The sequence below is a fragment of the Ctenocephalides felis genome, unplaced genomic scaffold, assembly GCF_003426905.1.
Source record: "Ctenocephalides felis isolate EL2017-DRISC unplaced genomic scaffold, ASM342690v1 CF-g0.4_SCAFFOLD_00845, whole genome shotgun sequence".
NCBI classification, from domain to species: domain Eukaryota; kingdom Metazoa; phylum Arthropoda; class Insecta; order Siphonaptera; family Pulicidae; genus Ctenocephalides; species Ctenocephalides felis.
The window spans coordinates 81866976-81888683 of NW_020536999.1; the positions used below are offsets into that span (position 1 = coordinate 81866976).

Here is a 21708-nt window from a genome sequence, read left to right on the forward strand (position 1 = left end):
CATATTGATATTTCTTGTGAGAATATACATTTAATTTTGTTTTGTATGAGTGCTAACGGTCACTACATACCCAGATGTTTCGTATGTCCTAGTCAAAGAATGAGAAGCTTATTGTGAATGTACCAGCTGAAAGCATCGGTGTGGATGGATAAATAGTGACTTTTTTTTGCAATATCTATGAATATTCATCAAAGACACATGTGCAGGCATTCCAGAGTGTGGAGATGGCTACATATATGATCAATTCAGGTTATTTTGAAATGTCCGGTACTAGGTGCCACTGTTTAAAATCATATTTTTTGATACCAAGTTTGATTGATAGCATTAATTATTTTTTAGCAAAGATTGCGGTTTTGTTAATTTAGTTTTGATTTCTAACTTCGTTGTCTAACGTAAATCATAATTTAATAAACATTTCGTAAAATACTTTTTGATTTATTTAAAATAACCTTAGGTGTCCGCCTCTAGGAGACTTCCCCTATTGCATAAAGTGCAATACATTTCAAATATGGTTCACCATGATAAAATACAGCTACTGGTTTATCATTGTTATCAAGTATTATTTCCATTTACCTGTTAGCAGTTAGTATAGCAGGGAATTTATCAGCAACAAACATATGAGCATGTTCCAACAATGACAAAGTAAGTGCTTCAACTCGAGTAGCCCATCGTGTTTCTGGTAGTTCGCTTAGCAAGCATTCACAATCCAGAACTGTACCCAAGACGTTTTCAGGACTCTGATCAGAGAAACAAAACTAGTTGTAAGAAGCATTTTACCTGAAGGGGCACGTTGAATGAACTTCTCGACATGTGTAAATAATAAATAAGAACATATGTAACGCCTTGAACGATCGTCGCGCAAAACTGATAAAAGCGAATCTCTAATCGAGTTGTATTAAATGGCTATTAAATTTGATTATGTCAAATTATAAATTTGATTGGAACTAAGATTATGGTAAAAGTCTATGCTAAAGTGTTCTTTTTTATTTGAGGCCATTAAACTACGAAGTATCTTTCCAAATGGATCCTAACTATAATATCTGTTGAATCATGTCTTTTTTTATTGATGGTAACTAAACTATAAAGTATCTTTTAAAATAAATCCTAACTATAACTATCTCTTTTCTTATTGGAGGCCACTAAACTGAAAAGTATCTTTTAAAATAGATCCTAACTATAACCATCTCTTTTTTATTGGACGCCAGTAAACTGTAAAGTATCTTTTGAAATAGATCTTAACTATAACTATCTCTTCCTAACTATAACAATCTCTTTTTATTGGCGGGCACTACACAAAAAAGTATCTTTTAAAATAGATCATAATACAACCATCTCTTTTTTATTGGAGGCCACTAAACTGTAAATATCTTTTAAAATAGATCCTAACTATAACTTTTTTATTGGAGGCCACCAAACAAAGAAGTATCTTTTAAAATAGATCCTATCTATAAAAATCTTTTTATGGGAGGCCACTAAACTGATAAAATCATTTAAAATAGATCCTAACTATAACCATCTCTTTTTTTTTGGAGGCCACTAAACTGAAAAAATATCTTATAAAATAGATCCTAACTATAATCATCTCTTTTTTATTGGAAGCCACAGTATCTTTTAAACTAGATCCAACTACAACCATCTTTTTTACTGGAGGCCACTAAACTGAAAACTATCGTTTAAAATCCACGTTATTTTGAAAAAAATAAATTTCACAAATGAGAAGGAGTGTCATCCCCCGAGGGTGGCAGCAGAGTCCAAATTGTTTTCACTTTTGAACTTGAGGATAAAATGAACCAATTTCAAAATTTCATGCCAATCAGAGCACCGTAAAAAAATTCAGACCCAAAACGCTCCTTTGACTGGAGTATAACAAGAGATAGAGCAAAAATGAATCCAAAGCACTTTGCCAAATATTCCACATCTATAACATTCACATAAAAAAAAAAAACAAAAAAACTAAAGTAATCTGGTAATCTGCAATATCAAGAAGTCTAAAACAGCTTCATACATCAAAAACATATTCAAAATGTTTAGAACATCTTTATATAGTCAATCTTTTTAATAAGCAATCTTTTTAATCCACGGGTCAATTTGTGGCAAGCAGTACATATTAATAATTGTCAAAGCTTGAAATAATACTAATAAAATATAAGCATTATAATATGAAAAATTATACCGTTAACGAGGTGCAAGTGGCATTAATTACCAGTAATAATTTGTATATGATCTAGCTCTATAAAAGCCTACTTGTTAACCTGTATAAGTGTCCACCTGTTTGCTTTTCTAGCTGTTTACCTGTACTTTCCTACCTATGGACCTGCCTACCAGTCAACTTTTTACCCGTCTAGCTGTGTACTTGTCAACCTGTTTATCTATGTACCTTTTAAGTATCTTTTAAAATAAATTCTAACTATAAACCATCTCTCTTTTACTGAAGACCACTAAACTGAAAAATATCTTTTGAAATAGATCCTAACTACAACTATCTCCCTTTTTATTGGAAGCCACTTAACTGTAAAGTACGTACGTAAAGTAAGTCTTTTAAAATACAGTAGAACCTCGATTATTCGGACCTCGGTTATACGGATTCGCGATTATTCGGACATAATCGCGTCGGAACTTGCATATTCTGATGTGCATATATACATTAATATATTCTCTATTTTGACGTGCATATATACATTTTTAAAGGGTGGTGTTATCCCTTACATATAAAATAAATATTATAGAATCATTAAAAAGGCGAAACCGGCCGTAAGTTAGCTGATAGGTATAGTGTAGTGTAGATACATCCACTATAAGCGATATTAAAAAGAATGCCGCTTCAATTTTGTCGTACACTTGCAAGTTAGATAGTAAAGAGGGTAGTGAAAATCGGAAAATGCTGAAGAGACCAAAAAATGAACTCTTAGAAGAAGCTCTATATTGTTGGTTTTTACAAAAACGATCAACAAATTATTTGTAAGCAACTTTTTTTCTTCATTGATACTTTACGTACCACCTGAAGAATATTTTAGCTCATGTTAATATACTATGTATAATGTAATCTAAGAAAATATGTAAGTGTTAATTTTCTAATAAACATCGATTTTTGTTGATATCTATGTATGCATTTGTTATTTTTGATGAACAAAACATTATTCTTCATAATTTGGATTATCCGGATTTTCGATTATCCGGATGCCTATCGACGACAATTCAACAAAGTCCGGATAATCGAGGTTCTACTGTAGATCCAAACTAAAACCATCTCCTTTTTATTGGAGACCAGTAAACCGTGATATATCTTTTAAAATAGATCCTATCTATAACCATCTCTTTTTTATTGGAGGCCAGTATCTTTTAAAATAGATCCTAACTATAATTAACTCTATTTTTATTGGATGCCACTAAACTGTAAAGTATCTCTTAAAATAGATCCTATCTATAACCATCTTTTTATTGGAGGCCACTAAACTATAAGGTATTATTTAAAATATATCATAACAATGACCTTAATTTCAACTCTTCAACAATACAAGTTTTGCCCCACAAATTTAATTCTTTAGCATTGACAAGAAAATTACAATTCTCTTATCCTTAATTTTTATCTCACCAGATGTGCAATGATGTGTCTCCTGGCCCTTTCCATCAAGTCCGTGGACAGTGTAGCAAAAGGCCTGGTGGGCCACACCCTCAGGAAGTGCCTGCAGAGCCATCGGACGCAACGCGCGTGCAGTTCGTCCAGGCCGTGACCAGCCGCAAGAGGCAGCACCATGCACACTCCTGCTATGCACTCATCGCAGGGCTAAAATGGACATAGTTTTGATAAATATTAGGATATTTAGTTAAACAAAAGTTACATTTTGGACATTATAAGTTGAACATTTTACCTAAACAGCTCAATCTCAATTCTTATCAAGTAAGTTGATTATGTATATGTATGGGAAAGTTTATGCAACTTGCCTTAAGGTAAAATGGCGCTTACACCTAGTTCATTAAATGTATAGTATTTTTTCTACTCACTTTGTGAAACATATGACAATAAGTCGACTTCAAAGCATGTGATGTAACTTCCTTTAAACCTTCCAGACCCAAAAGATCAGCTAGAGAAGCCAGCTCCTGCAAACTGATACCCTCAGGTGGTCTCGTAGCACCAGAATAAATATGGCACAAAGCAAAATGCACAGCTCCATAAGTATAACTTAAAAAAACATGATATTTACAAATCAATTATTATTATTATTATGTTTACAAATCTATTATTATTATTTTACCCGTCCATGACAATAACATTTCCTCTGGTCTCGACTTCATTGCCAGCAAGAGTGGCAGCAAAATATTGACATCTTGATCTCAAAATGCATTTGTGAGCTCGGAGAACACGTCCCGACACATCTATTGAAACGTCTGGACTTATTTCTTCCAAAAACATTCTCAGTAAGTCTTCACCCAGACGACGTGGTTGCCTGGACAAACTGTCTTCTGCACTCAGATCTGAAATAGGAAAGAAATTGATAGTAGAACATATTTGTTATAGAATGGTTTTTAAATACAGTTTTTCAGGTCAGCTCTGATTCTTTTGACATTAAAATTGTAGAAATATTAGTGAGTCAAAATTTAATATAATAGCGATAAGAACTCGCATTGTTTCTATACAATGTTGTGGCCCATTCCATCCAGAGATGGTGCCAACAATATGTAGGTTCTTTCTGCTGCTAGCAAAGCTGTTACCAATCTGTGGAGGCTGATCAGTGAAACAGACGAAGACGTTTAATTTATTTTATTTCTTCTGGTACACTTTACATATAACCTGAACAACTGAATAATTGAGTATGATTGATTATGATTAACTAAAATACGACTCCATTGATAACTAAAGTACGACTGAACTCATGATCGACTCAAGAAAAAAAACAAGTGCAAGACTAAATTACGACTGAACTTATAGAAAACTAAATGACTACTCAGCTTTTGATTGACTAAAGACCGAGTACTAACTAGCTAAAGACTGCGTCATTGCAAGCCTTTTATGTGCTTGCTTCAGGATAACTTTGAATTCCTAGATAACAATATCTCATGGCTTGTTCAATGTCGTTGTAGAGTGCAATACTATGCTTTACAATAGATGACTAAGAATACATTGTGCCTTGTGCTCTAGAAAGGAATTTTATCAATAACTTCTGGGCTTGTCAAGGATATCTCGAGCTTAGGGGGCGTCCATTAATCACGTGAGCGAGTTTTTAAGGATTTTTGGACCCCCCCTACCCGTTGGTGATATATGGTGATATTCAAAATTACTCCCCTCACCCACCAAACATCACGTATATTTTTAATTACGTGATAAAACTGTATTTTTTTTAAAAAAAATTTAAAATGTTTGAATTATTTAAAAAAAAAATCAGTTAAAAAATAAATTCACGTGATATCTTACTATACCCCTCCCTTCCCCACGTAATATTTCGTGATTTATGTCAAACCCCCCCTCCCCCTAAAAACCTCACGTGATTAATGGACGCCCTTACAATGTTGTACCATATGAGTAATTCACCAACTACGTTGTTTGCCTTCTGACCATTATATAGTGGTTTATAATTATATTTATAATATTACAAACGGATGCATACCCTTACAACATTTAAAAGAACAAATAAATATTATAGTAAAATATTATAAGATACAAAGAGTGTACTTTATTAATAAAAATGCAATAATTTTTGAGAACCCTCGCCCTTAGAGCAAACATCTATCTCACACCTATTATAAAACTTTTTTTTATGATTCTTGAAAATATTATCTAAATATATCAGAATTCCAAATTCTTAAAAATATATGTTTAATAAAGAATTATGAAAAACAATAAAAAAAATGAATAGAAATAATCAGAATTTTTTAGAACGATGAATTATGAAAATGGAGAATATAAATATACATGATTATAAAATTCATTATTTTTACCGAAGAAGGGTTATGTTTTGGCAAAAAATTACGATTTGCTTGCTATTTATGTTTTCTCGACGTTGCAAGTCATTTTGAGTAGAATGAGACCAAATTTAGAAAAAGTATGTAGAGTCGATTTTTGACCTTCGTCGAAGTTTCCTCAAAACAGCTGGACCGATTTCAAACGCCGACGATTAGCCAAGTCGTTTCCTTGTAAGTAGCAGAAAAGTGTTAAATTTTTCGTTAACATTTTAGCCCACAATCTTAAACTGATCTATAGTCTGAAGTAACTTATTAAAATATTACGATAAGCAGTTTTATTATAGAAATTTACCAAAGTTTGAAATTAAGCGTGCTTAAGCGATTCTAATAAGAATCTATGCAGGGAATATCATATTGGCGTTTTGTTTTATTTTGTGTTGTGTTGAATAGTCGGTACTATTGATTACAGTTGACGTTCACGCTTAATTAGAATACATATTTAGAACAAGAAATAAATGAAATAACGAAATAAATAAAACAGATATAATCAATTGGAAATTAGCTTTAATAATTTTTTGCTGAAAGTGAAAACTTAATTTTCAAAAGAAACAGGTGAATTAATTTGATCTAAATAGCTGAATAACCTCAATTCTTATTGGTTAGTTGCCTTCAGGCAAAATGCTACTTAGTTAATAAATTAAAATATGTACTAAATACAGGATCCATTTCGACTTGGGGCAAGTTGTATGAACTTCCAGACATGTGCAAATATTCAATATGATGTAATTAATGAGATTAATTAATTAATGAGAAAAAACTTCAAATTGGGACGATAAAATTGCCAATACTTCTCACAAAACTAATTAACTCGTTCTTATCGGGTTGTTTAAAACGAATTTTGAATTTTCGAATACGGTCCAACCGCTTTTTGGATAGAAAGTAAAAAAAAATGGCTCACATTCAAACACAAGCACATAGTTTTTCCAAATTTCGTCACTCACATTCAAACACAAACATAAAATTATCAAATATAATTTTCTGGCAAAGTTAAACTTCTTCCTTGGGGAAGTTGAAAAACTTCATCAACTCACCCATTCCTGATTTTCCCATGCTGGAACTCAAACTGGAACCAACACTGATGTCTGAGGTGAAGTCATCGAGTTCCAGAGGACTACGATTAAAATGCATGTTGACATTGACACCATTCGGTAAACTACTACTGAAACCTAGAAATAATAATAAAAAAAACATTATCACACTTATTTAATTATTATAAAATTGAAATAATTTTTTTATTTTTTACCTTAATGGCACCCAATAAAAACCACTTAACACTATCAAAAGGCATCAAAAACTATATTTAAAAATATCAAGAAAATGCGTCTTCACTCCTCTACGTACTATTTTGAACTGAACATTTTCATAACAGATTTTTCATTTTATATGTATGTTCATAGTCTGTAATCAATTTGTAAAAGATGTGGGCTATCTGTGACCCTATTACTATGCATGTTTATAACATGTAATCCTTAGTCAATATAAAAGTAGATTTTATTTGATAAATTTAATAAATAAAAAAAATGTAAGACTCATGCAATACTAATATCTGTTTTTAAATTTTTTGTATTGGGAATTGTTTTTTTTTTTTTTTAATGCAAACTGATTCTGCAACCAATTTTCTTTCCAGGTTATCTGACAGTATGTGTAAAATTGTAGGTGAGGAATGAAAAGCATGTGTCTGATTATATTTTAGGAAAAACACGGACAAAACAGTATATATACGGCCTTATTTAAGAATTTGGCTAGTTTTAGTAATGTTTCCGCCATAGATAAGGAAATTTTCCGCGACTGTATAATTTTAAAAAAGCCATAATAACAATCATGCCAGATATTGAACGTCATTGTCATATTCTTGTAATGCCTTTGAAAGTCTATTTTGAGGGTGATATTCTCATGTTTTCTGGGGACTTAGTTATTTGTTATTATCAACTTACCGTAGGGTAAAGTTATAATAATCGCAAAAAAGGAAAATGAAAATTTTTATATGCCTTTACGTTTCAGAGGTTTCTGAACAATTTGGAGTACCTTTAAAATGGATATATGTAAAAATTGATGGATGTGTGCGTGTGTTTGTTCTGTAAAGTTTTTTTTTAAATTTAGATTTCGGGACGGAAAGTTCCAGCAATTTGCCTTAAGGCACGATGCCATGCACCAATAGTTTATATTAGAATCAATGAACTTATGCGAGTTCTAGTGATTTTGATCAATTTTATTGCAATAATCAAGTGTTTAACGGAATTTTGTTTATTTATCAATTTTTTCAGACAAAATTACACACTTATACAATATACAAAATGACAGTGCTATTCGTGAGCACCACAAGGCTATTCATTCGATACCAGAAAATAGAAAATTGAGATGTTTTTTTACCTCCAACTCTAACTACTTCTAAAACATAAAGGACTCAAGAAAGTGTAAAAAAAGAGACCTGCATCTGTTGCAAAAATCTCTTTAAGCAGTTAATGTGTAAAACGCCTGCATGCACAGCGAATACATGACATTTTGACAGACACGAAACCATCTGGTGGCGAAACGGAGTTCGTCGGGTTTGCTAGTATATATATATATATATATATATATATATATTAGATATATTATAATATATTTTATTACCTTTGCTCAAATGAGGAAACAGCCTGCTGAGACTTCTAGAATTTTCTTCAGATGTGATCAAATTAGTGTGATTCCCAATAGACCTCGACATAAAATACTTGTTCTCATAATTATTAGCAAATAATTTATAAACCCTATTCGAACCTGTGGAACTCGACATCAGTTTATCATTAACCAGATCCACTTTTGGCAAAGGCTTATCCAAATCCGACAACCTGACAAATTTACCAGAATCCGTCATCACCGTATTCATCTCTGTGTTTTCTGAAACAGTCGCTAACAGCTGTTTTTGTTTTTCTATCTTGGCTTGTAAGGTTTCCATAGTATGGGCAACGTTGTTGATGACTTTGTTGTTAGGAGACTCATCCTCTGGTAAATTTGAAGTGTAGCCTATTTTAACACCTTGAGGAGTTTTGACTTTATCCTTGCTCCTTTTCAAGTATTCATCACTATCCAAGTTTAATGTATATCCTATTTTTGGAGCAGGTTTAGACTCGGTTACAACTGCAGCTTCAACAACTTTTGTATCATCCACAACTTTTCCATCAACCGTATCAGGATTCTGCTCGTTCTGGTAAGTCAAATCTTCATCAGTGTCAGTCAACACACCTTCAGTCTGCGATCCTGGACTACTTTTATCAAACGTTTCATTTATCTTACAATCCTTTTTATGTTTTTTATTAACATCGCTCATTCTAGCGTAGCCGCTGCTTGATCCTGAACTCAAACCAGAACGTCCAGAAAAGTCGCTCAAGTTTGATTCAATTGAATAAGTGGAGCCAACTTTTGATTTTATTAAAGTTTGTGGAAGACTGTTTTCTGAAACGCTTTGGGCACGTTTGTGGAATCTTTGTGGCGGTTTTGGTGCTTCTGGGAGGTTCCAGGAATGCCGCTTAGTTGATTCATTGATGTCCATGTTTGGTAAAGTGTCTTCAAGTTGTTTGACAATTGGAACATTGTCTTGATCAACTGGTTTTTGTTTTTCAACGACGGTGACGTTAACTTCATTTAAGGTTTTATTTATATTTGCTTCACCATTTTGTTGATTTATTTCCAGAGGTTCCTTAACAAATTCAGGCGCTTTCAATTGTTTTAAGTTTATCTTGTCTCTTCTACGTATTTGAATCAGCCCATCAGCCTTGCCATCCTGTGCACTGCTATCCAGAAAACTAGTAACTTTCTTATCATCCAAATTACGTAGACTAAGAAACGTTGTTGTCCCATTTTTATTTCCATTTGCTTCACCTGTTGACTTTTGTGAGTGTTCAGGAGTTTTAATAATCTCCTTTTTACCATTCCGTCTCGGCAAGAGTTAGTGTTGTCTCTACCTAAACTTCTAGCCATTCCCTGTTTAGATTTGGTTGTTCCATTGACTTCAACAGCAATACTTTTTGATCGTGCTCTCTGGTGTAAAGACATAGCCAATCTATCAGGGATGCTTTTGACACACTTTTCTCCAAAATCTATGAACATTGAAAACATAGATTTGTCGGCAGATGGAGGTGTTTTTGGTTTAGCCGGTTCTTCACGAGATAAGTCAATAAAATAACCCAATGATCTTTTCTCCTCTGAAGAACTTCTGCCTTTGCTTTCGTCGCTGGAGTTGTCACTATTTGATTTTTTATCGTTAAAATCGACGAAAAATCCTAAAGAAGATTTATGTGAAGACGTAGAGTCGCGCCTGGATGTTTCACGATTCAATCTCGAATCCAAAGAAGAAGTGCTGGAACAGTCACTCACATCAACAATCCAAGCACAACTTGTCGACAGCTTTCTTCTTTGTTTTTCTTCAAATTTCTCTTGCACTTCGTAAGCAGCAGATGCTCCTGACAAAATAGGAGTAGCGTCGAATTTTTTTCTGATCAACGGACTTGCACGAATCTTAGGAACAAAATCTTTAACACTCGCACCACCTGAAATAATAGGTGACGCTTCTGAGTACTTTTGGGTTTTATATGGTGAATCCTTACAGTCAACTTCGATTATCGAATTATGTGGTGTATCAGGTAAAACAATATTGTCTGTGAGAAAGTTTTTATCAATTACAACAGGTGCTTCATCTGATGCATCAGTATTTGATGAATCGTTTAATGTAAAAGTTGTGTTAGCTTTTGTGGATTCCAGTTCATTGTTGGTGTCAGAAGTTGTAGATTGTGTTGAGTCGGCTTCAAGATTTTCAATATCCAAACACTTTGCGGTCATATCATCATTATTTTGTTGCAGGTCGTTTAAAGGACTACTCGATGGCGTATCCGAACTTATTTTATCAACAGTCAGCCTACACATTTCAAACCGAGTATGAAAATCTAAATCTTGTTGTTCGAAAAACTCTGTCACACCATTACGCTCTGAATAACTGTTTGATTCCGAGGTACTTGAATCTTTGTGTTTATTTTTCTTTATTGTTTTAGTTTCAAAAGACTCCGACACTGATAACTCGTTTTGAAACTTATCGGGCTTAAAAATATTAATAGGATTGGAGTGATTGAAGTTTAATGATGTCGGTTTAATTGTTGAAGTACCAGCTTCATAATTTGTATGCCAAACGTCAACATCATCAACCAAAGATGCTGCGTCTATAAAACAAGCATTATGTTTAACAGGCGTGGAGTGTCTTGACACAGGATAGGATCTATAACCTGTATTAACTTTTATTTTGCCATCTCGTGAGCAAAAATCTTTCTCGTTCATAAGAAACGTCGCACACATTTCTCTAGCTTCTTGGTTGCTCCTCATAGGAAAAACGCTCTCCCACGATCCAGTTTCAGAGGAAATCGACGAAGATTCCAAATTAACAATCTCTTCGTTCTGTCTCTGCTTCTCTTCTTTAGTTGAAGACTTAGATATCACTGAATGTAAACTTTGATCATACTTTTTATTCTGGTCATCCGTTAAGTACATAACATCCTCCATCATGAATTCATCAGGTGTCATATCAGCTGAGTGCTCATGCCGTAAAAAACTAAGATCCTCCTCCGGGGAATAAGTATCATGTTCATCAGACATGACACGACTAGATGATTTCAAAACTAACGTTTGACTACTGTGGGACACAACAAGCTCCATAGGTTTATGTCTAGGTGTCGACTTTCCTGAACTGGTAGCCTTGGTACCACTCGGCCGACCTGAGTATTCATCACATTTATTAGCATAACGTCTGGAGTACACCTCATCATCTACATCTACATCATTATTGTACAAGAGAACATCAGACTGTCTCCTTTGCAGATATTCACATGTATCTTCATCTTCAATCTCAGTCAAATTGTAAGTGTCGGCAGAATCGACACAGGAGGCTTCACAACTGGAACGCTCTCTAATGCTGTTCATGGAGGTGCTTCCAGTCTCCAAACCAGAATCATGGTTTAAATTTAAACTGTCCATTTCGATAAGTACAAAAGATTTATACCAAAATATATTTTAACTCCATAACACCTGCAAATGAAAGAGACAATGTGAGAGGAATTCTGTTTGTGAAAATAATTGTAAACAATAACAACAAGCAAACAAGCGATTGTTATAGAAGTCGACGACATTTGAAAATCACATGCATGGGAATGATAACATAAATAATAGTTGCAATAATAACACATCGCACACTAATTCTTTAGCAATTTCAACATTCTTAAACTTTGCAAAGAAGAGTGTATGTTTTCGTCAAAAAATCCGACTTGCTAAAAAAATATAACATAGCATAAGTTTTTTAACTAGCTGTAGGATAACTTATTGTAATCGCACAAAAATCTATATGAAAAATATTCAATTTGTAATAACGGGAAGAAGTCGTGTTAGATTTTGGCAAAGGCATATCCACCCGTTTCGGAGATACCGAGCTAGGAGTGCAAAAAACAACAGTTTTGGAAAGAACTAAGCATCTTATTTGAATGATTCAAAAACTTTCTACTTGTTTTGCCACAATAATTGCTTTTGAAAAAAAAATGCTTCAAAATTTTCTTCACCATTTTTCTTTTCTCGAAATTTTTTTTTTTTTTTTGTACATCAAAAATAATTCAGATTTTAATTTTAATTATGGCTAAAGTTCTAAAGCTCACTTATATACTTTAAAAACATAATTGAAAATTGAATTTCTAAGAATTAAACTGAATTGCAAAGTTAAAATTATTTATATCGGGTATATAAGTGAGCTGCAGAATTTTAGCTAGAATTTAAAATTAAAATCCGAATTATTTTCGATACACAAAAAAAAATTTGAAAAAAAAAATTGAAAAAAAAACTGATTTTTTTTCCAAAAGCAATTATTTTGTCGAAACAAGCAGAAGGTTTTTTGAATCATTCAAATTGGATGCTTAGTTCTCACAAATTGTACATTTAGCTCTGTATCTTCGAAATGGCTGGACCTGCTTCTGCCAAAAACTAATCACCTCTTCTCCCAATCATTACAAATTGAATGTTTTTTGGATCATTCAAATCGGATGCTCTGCACTCTCAAAAACTCGATTTCCATTTTCTTCACTCTTTGCTCTCTACCTCCGTAACGGCTGGACCTGCCTTTGCCAAAACTAATCAGCACATCTACCTATCAATAGGAATCGAATGTTTTTTGAACCATTCAAATCGGTTGATCCGTGCGCCCGAAAACGTGGATGAAAAAATGCGGACGCACAAAACACACACACACCTCCATTTTTTCTGAGGTGTGCCAAAATGTTCAGAAACCTCTGGAACGTGAAAATATGCAAAAAAAATTCATTTTCGATTTTCGGCCCGTTACTATAATCACCCTATGGGAAGTTAAAAATGTATTTTATTTAAGTGTGGACGTCAACTGTAATCAGTAGCGCAACACCACAGAACATGCACGTGTTTCAGTATAGATTCCGATTAGAATTAGAAAACGTTAGTCCTTATCGAGTTACGCACACATACTTTTTCCTAATTGGGTCTCATTCGAATTACTTGAAACGATGAGAAAATATAAAATTATCAAATCGGATTTTTTTGCGAAAACACACATACACATTTCCATAAAAAGTCTTGAACCGATTTGGAGAATTCGAATGCTATCACTTAGGAATTGTTCTGATTATTTTTTGGTAAAGATCTAATGCCAAGCAGTTTCTTTCAAAAAAAAATATGATCAAATTATGAAAGGTTGCAAATTGTTAGAGTGCATGGTTTGAACCAATGATTCCCAAAGTGGTCCACATGGACCCCCTCGGGTCCACAATTTTCAAGAGGGCCCACAACAACTTCAGAGAAGAAAAAAATTGGGGTTCCCGAAATGATAATGGGAGTCCAAAGTAGGCATTCGATTTGTGGTTCACCGGTGATTTCCAAAGGAGTCACATTACAACTTTCAAGGTGTCCATGTTAGTGAAAAAAAAAATCAGGGTCCACGAAATGAAAATGGGGGTCCACAATAGTGGATCACAACACAGCACATATCTATTTATTTATATTGCACTATAAAAGAAGTCATATGCAATATTTATAAATAGAGCTAAAAAGTAAATAAATATATTGTTTTTTTTCATAAAAATGTGTAAGTTGTAGCAAACTTAGGCATTCGATTTGTGGTCGCAGTGTGGATGAGCTTATAAAGACCCAAATTGATCACTACTGAAAAGCTTCACAATATATCTTGTGCTTTTTGAGACTGTCGTAATATTTCTTGATACTAAAGATGAAAAACTAATTAATAGTTGTAAAATATAATGTAGAAACAAAGTTTAATGTTGTTACTGATATAACAAAAACAGGTTTATATAATAGACATCATTAGCCGGGAAATGTAACTTTAAACATTACAAAATTGTTGCCGAATATTGATAATTAAATATGTATATGTATTTACTTTTCTTTTTCTTTATTCAATTAATTTAAGTATTGAATAATAAACTTTGGTACAATTTGAAATTTATAAAAAAAGAAGCAATATTGAGAAAAGGGGAGATCCATGAGAATGCCCAAAGGGTCCATGGCACAGAAAAATTTGGAAACCTGGTTTAAACAAGCATCCTAAAACATCATAGGCCTTCAAAAAGTGATTTGATTATAAAAAGTCATTATATTTGGGGTCCATAAAAAAGCCCAAAAGGTCCACGGCTTAAAAGAGGTTGGAAAACTGGTTTAAACAAACACCATACAATATTATAGGCCTGCAAAAAGTGATTAGATTATAAAAATTTATTGTGTTTAGGATCCATAGAAATGCCCAAAGGGTCCACGACACATAAAAGGTTGAAAACCTGGTTTAAACAAACACCATAAAATATTACAGGCTTGCAAAAAATGATTTGATTATAAAAATTTATTATTTTATATAAATATTTATATTTTTATATAAATATAAATATAAATATAAATATAAGGTCCATAAGAACACCCAAAGGGTCCACAACACAAAAAAGGTTGGAAATCTAGGGTTTAAACGAATACCTTGAAATATCATACTCCTGAAAAAGTGATTTGTTTATACAAATTAATTATATTTGGGGTCCATAAAAAGCCCAAAGGCTCCATGGCACAAACAAGTTTGAAAACCAGGTTTAAACAAACACCATGAAATATTATAGGCCTGCAAAACGTGATTTGATTACAAAAATTATTGTATTTGGGATCCATAGGAAAGCCCAAAAAGTCCACGGAGCAATAAAGGTTGCAAACTTAGTTTGGGCAAACACCATAAAATATTATAGGCTTGCAAAAAGTGATTCGATTATAAAAATTCATTATATTTGGGGTCCACAGAAAGTCCAAAGGGTTCATGGCACAATAAAGGTTAGACACCTGGTTTGAAGAAATACCATAAAATACAATAGGCTTGCAACAGTGATTTGAATAAAAAATTCATTATATTTGGGGTCCATAGAAAAGCCCAAAGGATCCACGGCACAAAAAAGTTGTAAACTTGATTTAAATGAAACACCATAAAATATTATAGGCCTGCAAAACGTGATTTGATTACAAAAAGTCATTATATTTGGGGTCCACAGAAAAGTCCAAAGGGTTCTCGACACAAAAAAGTTGGAAAATCTGGTTTAAATGAACACCATAAAATACTAAAGACTTGCAAAAAGTGATTTAATTATAAAAATTCTTCATATTTGAGGTTAATAGGAAAGCCCAAAGGATCCACGACACATAAAAGGTTGGAAACCTGGTTTAAACAAACACCATAAAATATTATAGGCCTGCAAAACGTGATTTAATTACAAAAAGTCATTATATTTGGGGTCCACAGAAAAGTCCAAAGGGTTCTCGACACAAAAAATTTGCAAAATCTAGTTTAAATGGACACCATAAAATACTAAAGGCTTGCAAAAAGTGATTTAATTATAAAATAAAATCATATTTGGGGTTAATCGGAAAGCCCAAAGGGTCCACGACACAAAGAAGATTAGAAACCTGGAAACCTAGACCTGCAAAAAGTGATTTCATTATGAAAATTTATTATATTTGCGGCCCATAAAAAAGCCTAGAGTTCTCAACACAATAAAGTTTGAAAACCTGATTTAAACAAAAACCATAAAATATTATAAGCCTGCAAAAAGTGATTCAATTAAACAAATTCATTATATTTGAAGTCAACAGGTAAGCCCAAAGAATCCATGGCATAAAAAATGTGGAAAACTGGTTTGCAAAAACTGATTCGATTATAAAAATTTATTATATTTGGAGCCCATAGCAAAGCCTAGAATTCTCGAAACAAAAAAGTTTGAAAACCTGATTTAAACAAAAACCATAAAATATTATAGGCCTGCAAAAAGGGATCCGATTATAAAAATACTTTACATTTAGGGTCTATAGGAAAGCCCAAAAGATCCAGGGCACAAAAAAGTTATGAACTTGGTTTAAACGGACACCACAAAATATTAGAGGCCTGCAGAAATTGACTCGATTACACAAATTCATTACATTTATGGTCCTTAGGAAAGCCCAAAGAATCCACGGCACAAAAAAGTTTGAAAATCTGGTTCAAAGAAGCACTATAAAATATTATAGATCTGCGAAATGTGATTCGTTTATAAAAATTCATTATATTTGGGGCCCAAGGTGTCCATTGCACAATAAAGTTTGGAAAATATTATAGGCCTGCAAAAAGTGATTTGATTATAAAACATTAAAGTTTGGAATAATTCGCGTTTTTAATAAATACATCTTGCTTGTATTAGTGGCGTGTCGTTTTTCATTAAATGATGTATAATAATTGAACTCTTTGTCGACATTAACTAACATTCGCACTAAATTTTATAAGGTGCAGTATGAGGCCTAGGTACACTTATAAATCACTCATAAATTAATATTTGATTGCTCATTGATTAATAAAAATTAACTATTAACACATCCATAGAGTTCATACAACTTGCTTTAAGGCTAAATACCACTTACACATAATTTTAATTACAATTAAACAAATCTTTGCACATATTGAACAACTACTAACACAACGTGAATTATAATTATTATGTAATGTATGATTGCAATAAATACGTACTATTTTCGTTGAACAATTCGGCACGAATGTTTTTATTAAATTTTGCTGCCAGACAAAGAATTAAATGCATTTTCGAGTCTTTAATATCTGACAGTATTGTGACATTTCTTGTGCCGCGCCATTTTTGTTTCGGAATTGAAAAGTGTTGCCATAAAAAGAAAAATGATTTTGGTGTTGTCACCTATGAGATTAGAATAAATCGTACCGGGATTTATGAATTGAATTTGTTTGTTTCCTTGCAAATTTTTTGCTTTGCAGCGGTGTTTTACTCGAGAAATGATACGCTTCAAGTCCTTAAGACTTACATGCAGAGATTTATTCAACTTGTTAGAATACAGTGATTACAGATGGGGCGCATGGCATCGTGCCTCAAGGCAAAATTGCTGGAACTTCCCGTACCAAAAATTATAATACATAGTATTACACAGTATTACTTTTTGTAATACTTCACATATCTTTTGTAATACTTTTTAACTAGTGGTGTATGGCATCGTGCCTTAAGCCAAATTGCTGGAACTTCCCGTACCGTAACGAAATGTTCGAGGAATATTAAATGTTTTCAAATAATCTAGATTATAAATACTGGTAGCACTGTCTAACATTTATAAGAATTATATAAACTGAATTGCAAAGTTAAAACTATTTATTTAAAGTATACAAGTTTTTAGAACTTTAGTCAGAATTAAAATTAAAATCTGAATTATTTTCGATATACAAAAAAATTTGAAAAAAAAATTGAAACAATTTTTTTTTTCAAATGTAATTATTTTGTTAAAACGAGTAGAAAGTTCTTTGAATCATTCAAATCAAACATACAAAACACACACACATCTATTTTTTCTGAGGTATGCCAAAATGTTCAGAAACCTTCAAATTTGTATATTTTTAAAAATTTTGAAAAAAGAAGTTCTGAAAATTTTGAAATTTGTGTGAACCATATAAGTAAACTTGGAAAATTAAAAATCTCGGTACAGAAACCAAAAAAAATTGTAACAGTTCATTTTTCATTTTTAAAATCTCTAAAAATAACATAATTTGATGAGCTTATGTCTAATGATCATTCTTGACCGACAAATATTTCCTCTTTACTTTTTCCTCTGTATCTCCGAAACCGTTGGACCTGCTTTACGAAAAATTTCATCAGTTCGTCAACACAAATAAAATGTTTGTTGAATGATTCAAATCGGACGCTCCGTTCTCTCAAAAAATAATTTACAATTTTTAGCACTTTTTGCCCCGTATCTTCGAAACGGCTCGACCTGCCTTTATCAAAAACTAATCAGCAAGTCTCCTTATCAATACAAATCGAATGCGTATTGAATTAATCAATTCGATTGACCCGTGTTTCCGAAATCGTCGACGAAAATTTGTATCAGTACATACACACATACATCCATTTTTTTAAGGTATGACAATATGTTCATAAAACATTAAAACGTAAAGATATGCAAAATTTTTATTTTTCGATTTTTTTTTGCGATTACTATATAACTTAGCCTACGGAAATTTAAAAAAAAAACTATAATTAACCAGTTATCTATCAGGTTAAAAATGTTTGAAGAAATTAGAAAATGTGGTAGACATTATACTTATGTTTATCTATTGAGGTAATTATGTTAAAATTGAGGGTCGCAGGCATGTATTATTTTAACTCGCATTTAAAAAAAATAAGAAAATTAATCCAATACTTAAAAAAATAATAAGTGTTTAAATGGTTAATAAGTTTATTTAAGTTAATAAGTTTATTAATAAGTGTTAGAAAATATGTTTTTTATGTAAAATCGAATTTTATAAGTAATGATTTATGAGTATGTAAAAAATCGAATTTTATAAAAAACTTTTCCTGGCAGTTGGAAGGAATTCCTTCAAAATTGTAGGCCAATTGTCAAGCCTTGAAAAATATAAACTTAAGTCAATGTAAACTTAAGTGAATCATTTTTCTGGTAAACCTGTTTTAATACTATAAATTGTATAATATTTCTTTTCAGAAAATCTCGTAATTTTGTGTGCTCATTATTGAAATTTTTACTGATGCGCGTTCCAAAGATATGTTTGTGTTGTCTGTTATAACTCGAAATAAATTATTCGAGAAAATATTCTCTTCGATCGACACTAAATTTAGGATCTTAATTTAAATAACCTAAAGAAAATATAATCTAAAAAATATTCTATAAATATAAATGAGTATAAAATTATACAAATGAGTGCTTTTAGAGTACAGGATTTGAAATAAATACGTTTTCCAAAAAATAGTGTGATAAAGCCAAAAACAGTATTTTCATATTAACATTTCAAAAAAAAATATATTCTGAGTACTTTCGAAACGTTTAATAATGTTTTTGTGTACAAATGAAACTACTCACTACAATTAAATGATATTCATCTAAAACACCCTATTAAATTTAATTGATCATAATCAGTCAAAACCATTTGATGTTTGACGTATGAGCCGCCACCGATTGTTTCATTTTGAATTGGGCTCCTACCAAAAATTTTATATTGAAACGTAAATTTTCTACGAGGTTTTAAAATAATATCTCAACTTTCCCACAACCTCTGGATTAGCACGAATTTTCCAAGACTAAAACTGGCCAAAAGCGTACAGTCTTTTTAGAGTTTTAGCATACCTAACATAATAACAATTAAGCAACAAGTTGTTATTTATTTATATTATATAAATCTATTAAATGTTGTTTATAAGTACCTCATAAGTAAGTGTGCCTTTTTTACGTTAATAAAATATAATATATATTCACGGATTCTTAATTCAAGGCATTATCATGAACAAATAAATTGTAAGAATGATTCACTAAATTATTTTAAATCCATACTTTTTTCTTGTGAATAATAATATACTGCTGACCAAGTTTGGTATTTGTATTTGAACCTGAAACTAATGATTGCTAATCCTCATTAATAATAATTTAAAAAAATTAAAATATGAATAAGAAATTATAAAACAAGATAGATATTATGTAGTGTTTACTGTGTATTTCATATAATTTATACATTACATTACATGCAAGAAAGTTTTACAATATTTAAATTGAAGTAAAGAAATATAATAACTTATATTTCATTGATCTTCACCACGCTTCTGACTATGAAGTGCCATATGTCTCTTCAAATCATTCGATTGTGTAAATTTCTTATTGCATATATTGCATTCATGGGGACGTACTCCACTATGTATCAGCATGTGTCTTTTTAGACTACCTGATCGCGTGAATGTCTTGTTGCATATATTGCATTCATGAGGACGTACTTCACTGTGTATCAGCATGTGACTTTTCAAATGACCGAATTGTGAAAATTTCTTATTGCATATATTGCATTCATGGGGACATACTACACTATGCATCAGCATGTGACGTTTCAGATTACCTCTTGTTGTGAAAGTCTTTTTGCATATATTGCATTCATGGGGACGCTCACCACTGTGAATGAGCATGTGCCTTTTCAGATGACTTAATCGATCAAAAGCCTTGTAACAGATTTCGCATTTGAAAGATCTTTCTTTGCTATTATTAGGCATATGTTCGATCATATGCTCTTTTAAATGATGTGTTTCTGCAAATGATCTATTGCAAATATCACATTCATAAGTTGATGTCTCGAATAACTCCTGTTTGACTTCTTCAATTTTCACCTCGGAATTCATGAATCTTTCTAAACACGTATCATCATCTTCAGAACACGAATCAGATTTAACAATAACATCAGGATCATCAAATTCATCCTCCATTTCAAGTTTAATGTCTTCTGGTGAATATTCTGGTGGTTCAATTTTAATTGTCTGATCATTCATAGACATAATTGTTTCTTCCGACATTTTTAAAAATTTTCATAAAAAAAATAAAAAATGGTCTAGTTTTACCAATAATTCTTTTCAATGTGATAAATAATTTCAAAACTTTTACATTTATTATTTGACATTTGAAGCATAGAGAGAGAGTATATTTCTAGAAAGATGAGACATTAATCGTGGCGCGTCTTTTCAAATTCTTTATGGTTCTAATGTGTGTGACTGCAGCGCCAGACTAAATCTTAACTACGTCAAGCTATCAGTGTGCGCTTTTCATGTGTTTTTATATTTTTGTGTTATAAATAATAATAAACAAGTTACAACAAATAATAAACGCTCCTCGCTACACGTAAAGATGGATCCTACACAAAGGCCCAGACATAGCTACTACAATTCAAGAACATATCAATGGTTGCCAATAATTATAAGAACAGAATTGACGTCCATCCTAATCAACTAGCATGTCATTTATACCAGAAAGTCCAGCCGATCAGGCTCAAAAGTTAAATACCTGGAGACCTATTATAATTTAATTAACTATATTACTTTCATTTACTACATTTTATTGTTTTTCCCCCTTTTGTTTTTATTTTTTTTATTATATTAGCTCTAGTAGATACGCTACTGGAGGTATCTACTAATTTGTAAACAATTAATTGTAAACAACTTATCGGCATTCTTTCATAAATGTAATTATATTTATAGATTAAAAATTAAATGAAAAAAAAAAAAACAAAAAAGTTAAAGTTGAATAGTTATTGGCATTTTAAAATTTACTTCACAATACACTTAAATCACAGGTAAGTACAATGATATAATGATAAAATAATGATAAATAATGATTAAAATGATAAAATAATGATAAAATGATAAA

General features: G+C 31.9%; 2 protein-coding genes across 2 annotated transcripts in view; both read right to left on the reverse strand.

The window, feature by feature from the left end:
* The window catches only part of LOC113391042 (dentin sialophosphoprotein-like), a 12949-nt gene extending 1027 nt beyond the window's left edge, over window positions 1-11922 (reverse strand). Inside the window, exons 1-7 of the mRNA XM_026627019.1 lie at window positions 9865-11922; window positions 8572-9823; window positions 6990-7124; window positions 4254-4473; window positions 4003-4180; window positions 3593-3784; window positions 574-737 (exon numbers count right to left, since the gene is read on the reverse strand). Of these exons, the coding sequence (XP_026482804.1) occupies window positions 574-737; window positions 3593-3784; window positions 4003-4180; window positions 4254-4473; window positions 6990-7124; window positions 8572-9823; window positions 9865-11901 (4178 nt within the window). The 5' untranslated portion in view covers window positions 11902-11922. The remainder of the gene's footprint in view (window positions 1-573; window positions 738-3592; window positions 3785-4002; window positions 4181-4253; window positions 4474-6989; window positions 7125-8571; window positions 9824-9864) is intronic.
* An 8183-nt stretch (window positions 11923-20105) lies between these two features.
* On the reverse strand, window positions 20106-20861 carry LOC113391043 (zinc finger and BTB domain-containing protein 7B-like). The gene is made up of 2 exons (XM_026627020.1): window positions 20465-20861; window positions 20106-20245 (listed from the first exon to the last, which is right to left on the reverse strand). The coding sequence occupies exons 1-2, from the start codon at window positions 20859-20861 to the stop codon at window positions 20106-20108; spliced, it is 537 nt and encodes a 178-aa protein (XP_026482805.1).
* Window positions 20862-21708: the final 847 nt, after the last annotated feature.